We start from the raw sequence: 7,282 nt of genomic DNA on the forward strand, positions 1-7,282 counted from the left end.
TGTGTGTCTGAGCCTCTGTGAGTGTGTGTGAGTGTGTGTGTGTGTGTGAGTGTGTGTGTGTGTGTGTGAGAGTGTGTGAGTGTGTGTGAGTGTGTGTGTGTGTGTGTGTGTGAGCGTCTGTGAGTGTGTGTGAGTGTGTGTGAGTGTGTGTGTGTGTGTGAGTGTGTGTGAGTGTGTGTGTGTGTGTGAGAGTGTGTGTGAGTGTGTGTGTGTGTGTGTGTGAGTGTGTGTGTGTGTGTGTGAGCGTCTGTAAGTGTGTGTGTGAGTGTGTGTGTGTGTGTGTGTGTGTGTGTGTGAGTGAGTGTGTGTGTGTGTGTGTGTGTGTGAGTGTGTGTGTGTGTGTGTGTGAGAGTGTGTGTGTGTGTGTGTGGGAGGTTAGTCTGAAAACAGTTTCCAATTTTGAGCAGCTAGAGACAAAACTAATCGCTGACATAGAACACAGCTTATTGTGCGAAGCAAAGGCTGTTTCATGACTTTGAACTTAAAGCAGACTGGAAATTTGGAAAACGTACAATGCACCAACTAGCATGTACATGTACATCGTCACAATACTGCAAAACCTGTCTGTACAGTTAAATTGGAAGTTGATATTCAAACTTGGTTCCCTTGACATCACCGAATGCTCTAAATGATCACTGTTTTCATAGAGTGCTCCTGTCTTTGAGACACTGGCAAAACAGTTGGTGTAAGATTAACATTGTCGTTCAAACACGTCCAGGGAAACTGACGCCACATCGCACGTCATTAAGTTTCTTTGTAGTTCAACAAGAAACAACAAAAACAGGTGAATTTGATCCGTGTTTGTGGGGAGTGCTGTGGGCATATAACCAGTCAACAAGGCCATTGGAATCATCCGTCTTGTCTTGTACTGTATGGTACGTTGTGTTGTACATTATACATGGACCCCCTAATACTAGCCATGGTCATCTGCCTGGGGTCATTACAGGTTAATGACACCGATTAAAAGGTCAGATCACGTATCGGATTAACGTTACCAAGGGAGTGACAGTGCTAGAACAGGTCTATTACTGGTGGGTTAAAAATAACCTGGCCTGAATGTTCAGGCTATATTCTAGCTGTCAAAATAGACTCACTGTCACCAAAAACGTTCTCAAGGAGATAGCCTTCCACATATTACATGTACATGTTGACTCGTTCCTTGTTTCAAGAGAAGCACATCTTAAACAGGTTAAAGAACCCACCACAAAAACTGTAATTGGTTGTTAAGAGCTCACGGATACACCATGTGGCGTACGTAAATGGCTAAAACTAGAAAATTCCATATACATGTACAACTTGTATCTGCCAATGTGACAGTCAGGTTTAGGCTCATTGGTAACGCAACAGTTGCTCAAGCAACTGGATGGAATGTGGAAAAATTCAGATGTTTCAGACAGTATCGGCTGTCTTTCATTAGTGACTGAACAAGAAGATATCAGCTTTTAAACCAAACCATTGAAATAAGTTCAAAACAATTTTAAGATGGTTCAAAGTTAGAAGCCACGGATCGTTCAGTGTAATATAACCAGCTGCTGCTGCGCCGCGTGGCTGCGAAGCTGTTGTGTCACGTCGAATGGCAGTTATACCGGCTATATAGATACAGATACAGAAATAATATGAAGTAAAAATACAAAATATGCTAATAAGGCTCAATTTGTAAGGGTCAGAGGACTCCAGCATATGTGAGTAAAGGAGGGAGTGACAGACAACTCTGCCCTTCCCTCATCCAGTGGTCAAGATCTGACCTCACGTTCACCCCTGACCTGACCTTCACTCCTCTTTACCTGCTGAAGGTCACATGTAAACCTCATCCAGGTCAGAAGGTCAAACCATCATATGTCTTCTACACCTGAAAGATCACCCGACCTTCACCGGTTTTCCCTACTAAAGGTGAGGAAATGGAACCTTCCTTAATGACGGTGATGACAGGTGTTAACGACCACCCATTAACGAACCACAAACAAACAAACAAACCAGTACACAACATGGATCTGTGCCTGACGCACTCACCTGGCCTTCACCTCGGCTTGTTCTTTCACAGATGAAGAAACAAAAATGTCCTGAATGTTTGCGATGAAAAGTGTCAAGGACCAGGTGTTAATGAGCCACAAATAACAAACAGAACTTAAATACTGGGGTGAGAACCAGTATTTAACTGGGGTGAGAACCAGAAATTATACATCTTCTAAACCAAGTCAGAGTTTGCCATTTTCCTTACATTAAGTGAAGAAATAAAAACCTCCTTACATGTACATAAACCATCAGCATTCAGGGTTAGCTATCACTTTAATGAACAAACGGAACTCTAAAAATTGGGGTGAGAACATCCTCTGAACTAAGTAAGAGTGGTCACCCAACTTTCACCTTTTTTTTCTATGAGAAGGAACCAAAATCTCGTTACAATTAAAGTTACATCATAAGTCAAAACCATCATACGTCTTCTACATCTTAAGGAATAACCTGACCTTCACCTGTTCTTGTTTTTGAAATGTGAAGAAACAGAAACCATTGATCCCAATGCTAGCGATGACAAAGCCTTCTAATGTAATGCTAGTGATGACAAAGGTTGCAGGCCAACTGTGAACAAACCACAAACAACATAACACTAAACAATGTAAGGTCAACCCCACCATACGTCTTACACTCCAGAAGATGTTACCTGTCTTTCACCTGGAATACTTGGAGGAAGAAACAGAAATCTTAATGTACGACACAATTACTGATGAAAGCATTCAGGGCCAGCTATTAACGAAACATTAACAACAAACAAAAGACTTTAGAACGAGAAGAAGTGACCTGCCCTTCACCTGTTATTCTAAGAGGAAGAAACAAAAAAAACTCCTTACGTAAACCACCAGTGATGACAACTGTTCAGGGCCAGCTATTAAGCAGCAATTAACTGCAGACAAAAGACTTGATAATGTGCATCAAACCCGACAGATATCTTGTACACCTGAAGAAGTCACCTGCCCTTCACCTGTTCTTCTTAGAGGAAGAAACAAAAAAAAAAGCTCCTTACATAATCTATTCAGTGATCTTCTTACCATTACGTAAATCTTACTGATGAAAGTGTTCAGGGTTAGCTATTTATGGAGCAAACAAAAGACACAAGAAAGAGAAGAAGTCACCTGCCCTTCACCTGTTCTTCTAAGAGGAAGAAACAAAAATCTCCCTACGTAAACCACCAGCGATGACAACTGTTCAGGGTCAGGTATTAACCAAACATTAACTGCAGACAAAAGACTTGATAATGTGCATCAAACCTGTCATATATCTTGTACACCTGAAGGAGTCACCTGCCCTTCACCTGTTTTTCTTAGACTCAAATTAGAGGAAGAAACAATTTGAAACAAAAAACCCTCCTTCGGTAACCCATCACTGATCTCCTTACAGTTACATCATGATGACAGTCTTTGGGGTCAGCTACTAACGAACCACAACCAGCAAACATAAGGCATAATAGAGAAAAGAACTCACCCGATCTTCACCTGTTTGTCTTAGAGTTAGAGGAAGAAACAAAAACCTCTTTACGTAAACCATCAGTGATGACAACTGTATAAGGTCTGCTATTAACCAGCCATTAACTACAAACAAAGGATGTAATAATATTGCACCAAACCAATCATTTCTCTTCCACACTTGAAAGGGTGAGACCTTACCTTGCCCTGTTATTCTTAGATAAAAACAAGAACTTCCTTTAGAAAACTGTTGTTAGCGTTCGGGGCTGTTAACGAGTCATGAACAGAAACAAAAGACTTAAGAATGTCCATTAAGCTCATCATATATCTTTTCCACCTGAAAGAGTCGGTCTTACCTTCACCTGTCTTTATTAAGAGAGGAGGCAGAAACAGTTCTAAATGAACCGTTAACGATGACGAGTTTTTGGGGCGACTAGAACCAACCACAAACAGCAAACACAGGACCACACAGGGGTCAGTGGAGTCAGGGATGGGTCTCTGATTCAACACTACAAAAATATAACTCTGATGCTGTCCGAATGTCCAAAAATATTATATATTCCTTTATATAGGATATATATTCCATCCAAACTATATGCTATGCTGTACTATGCTATGATAATACCAGTAGTACATGTCGTTTCATGATATAGTTCAGATCATCCACTAGAACATTACACACCGGACCCAACCAGTGGGGCAAAACACAGGATTTTAAAGATGAATCTGTACACCATATAGACACTCAGGAAATACAGGAAAGAATTCCAAAATTCTAGAGACTACTACAGATCATGTTTACTTGAGCAGGTTCTGTAGTCAGCAGAGATTTAAACTTGTACTTTTAATTCTGACTTTTCCTTATAACAGAACTGTTTCTAAACATGCAAAATCCTCTCTATTGGCTAAAATTTTCTTTGAGAATCCGTTTGTCTTATATTGTTTGACTGTACTCTACATCCAGTCAGACCTGTAACGGGAGGGGGCCATACTTAGACATGTGTTCTACGTGTTGTGTACATGCATTTTTTATTGTACATCTGACCCGCTACCCATCAGAACTAAATTTTAATCGATTGGTAGTCGTATAACCGTGATTAAAGCTACATGGATACAGGTTTCATTTAATGATAACGATCCGCGCTGCGGTTTGGGAGCGCACTTAACGTACCGTACGTATTTGATTTACATTCTAGTGGAACGTTCCAGCACAAAAAGGGGGTCCAAAGTTCGACATAATAACCTTTAAGCCTTTTCGGGGTATAAGAAGTTATTTCATGTACTAAAAAATTAGACTAAAAGTTCACAATACTGTTTTTCTGTCGCAAACATGTACTTTTTCTTACATTGCACGACTTGCTCCAATGCGGAGAGATGAAATAAAACAAGGGGATTTCAAACACATTTCTTCCAGAACATTATGGCCAGGTATCAAACAGCTATTTAATACTTGTCCATGATTTCTATCAACAGAACTACGTATACGGCTCCTTAAATGTTCACTGTCAGCCAGCACAGACTTACATCAAGGTGTTAACGCAACTAGATTTCACCGTCGACACCGCCGGCCGGTCCTCACGCCATTTTGTCTGCACGTAAACACGATCCACGTGATCCCGGCCCAGGGGAGATTGCTCGAGCGAAACCCGTTCTGTGGTTCTACTTGAACATTAATCGCATATGCTTTATATCTCTCAGAGCATAGCCTTTTAGTGGATCTGTAACAATGCAATTTATCATCCGGAAATTCACGACCAACTGCTGAAGCGCCAGGCCCAACACGGAAAGGATGTAAGTGATATTTGCAGGTCAAAGGGTCACTTGAAGAGCCCCCTGGGAATTTTGTCGCACACTGCAAGCGATTAGATTTCATACACAAAAATTGTTTTGCACAAAGCATCAACTTACGTAATTTTGACGACATTTATTTCATTAGTCTGTGTAACACAAACTCCGCTATCCGGAGCTTGTAGGTTCCTCCCCGCGGCAATGTAGGAAGGGCCTAAGAATCGCGATTAAATCAGGTTATTATTTCATCGAACACCCTGAAAGTTTCGACGTCCGGACGTTCATACAGTATCGATTTCTTATTTGTTGTCAGATATTCTATATAAATAGATATTCTATAATCAGCGAGTGAACACATTCAATGATTTCCACGTCACACTGTAGTGCCTGTAATTGGCGTTAATACTGAGGAGCTGCCCATCATGGCGACGTTGCCAAATTACTCAGTAACTGGTTTTCGTGTCATTTGAAGTAGCGAATAATAAAAACAGTGACAACACGTTGTTTCTATTTACAGTTGGTAAATGCATTTATTTGCATGAAGGAAAGTGATGCACGAAGATGAACACCTTCCCGGCGTCTATAGGTTTATATAATGATAATACTAGTAACAATGATATCGGGTATATTTGTAGCCAGTAGGTACCTATTGTGGTCAATCTTCTTCCTATTATAGGAATATCAACGAGAATATCTTAAGTTCTGATGAATAATTTTAGCGAGGAACATTTTAAGTCCTTAAAAGGTAAGCCTTTCAACCAGTTGCCAAACAACGAAAACAACGGCACATCAAGAGGATGAGTAATATTGAATTGAATCTCATGTCGTCTTTTGGAAATCTTTGTAACAATCTAACTGTGAACCTTGATAAGTAACTAATCTAAAGATACAAGACCCAAACAAATGACCCAGCTTAGAAGCTTGGTTTAAGGGTCAATAAAAGTTGTTATGGAGGGGAAAATGACGCATTTTCCAACAAGGAAAAAAACCCACATAGATGTTTGAAAATTGTTCTAAATAAAGAGATAATTTTACCAGTACTTTTCCATCCAATATTGTTTGAACAATTTAGAACTCTCGTGACTGAAATATTCTTTTCCTCAAAATAGTTCTTTCAAATTTTCAAAGTTATTTCAAATATTATCAATCTCGGTGACTTCGAATAGGCTCTAAACTGTGCCTAGCTCTCGAGATCTTCCTGGACTTCCACATCGTCATCGCCTGTTTCATAGTATAGTGACAGCCATGTCGGAGGCTTCCGCTGTCTGGACTGTGTCTGTAAACAACAGCAAAATGTAAGCGTCATTGAGTTTATTTGAATAGTTGTAGAATACAACAAAATCAAACATTATATTGAAATTATATGTAATTGAGTCGACTAGATAACCGTGATTTTATGTTTCATATCTGTTTTGAGTGCAAACGGTATTCATTCAAACCATAACATGTGCTTAAATGCTAAATGCGGCATTAGTCCGTTTACCCACCACTGTTTTACTGGATGAGCCAGGATCATCGACAGGCTGCCGTTGATTCTCCTTCTCCTCTCCATTCTCCCGCCTCTTCTTCTTTTGTGCCTGTAGCTTGCCCTCTTCTCTCTTTCTCTTTCTGGCTTCCTTCTCTTCCAGTTTCCTTTTAGCTTCAGCTTGTCTCTCTTCCTTCTTTCGCGTTTTTTCTAACTCTTTCTGTTTTTTCTCTTCTCGCTTTTTGTTGAGCTCAGTCTTTCGTTTCTCTTTGCGTTCCTCTTTTTCTTTCTTCTCTGTTTCCTTTTGTCTGATTTCAGTTATAATTTCGTCATGAGTCAGAACCCTTCCCGTGAGCCTTTTCCTTGATTTGCGGCCAGACGACTTGGGTGTTGTGACGGGGAGGAGAATGTCTTGTAACTCTGGTGGTACAAGACGTTGTATCAGCGGACTCAGGAGCGGCTGGCATGTTGTGCAGGGTGTAAGACAGGTTGGGCAAGAAATGGAAGTAGAAGTAGAGGGATGTGGTGGAGGAGTGGCAGAGGCAGAAGTCGACGGCTGTGGGGAGGAGTG

The 7,282-nt window shown here is 40.6% G+C and overlaps 1 protein-coding gene across 1 annotated transcript in view; it reads right to left on the reverse strand.

Moving 5' to 3' along the window:
• Positions 1-6,426: 6,426 nt before the first annotated feature.
• Positions 6,427-7,282, reverse strand: part of LOC118417373 (jerky protein homolog-like) — a 5,894-nt gene continuing 5,038 nt past the window's right edge. The window contains exons 3-4 of the mRNA XM_035822927.1: positions 6,734-7,171; positions 6,427-6,522 (exon numbers count right to left, since the gene is read on the reverse strand). Of these exons, the coding sequence (XP_035678820.1) occupies positions 6,427-6,522; positions 6,734-7,171 (534 nt within the window). The remainder of the gene's footprint in view (positions 6,523-6,733; positions 7,172-7,282) is intronic.

The sequence above is a fragment of the Branchiostoma floridae genome, chromosome 6, assembly GCF_000003815.2.
Source record: "Branchiostoma floridae strain S238N-H82 chromosome 6, Bfl_VNyyK, whole genome shotgun sequence".
NCBI classification, from domain to species: domain Eukaryota; kingdom Metazoa; phylum Chordata; class Leptocardii; order Amphioxiformes; family Branchiostomatidae; genus Branchiostoma; species Branchiostoma floridae.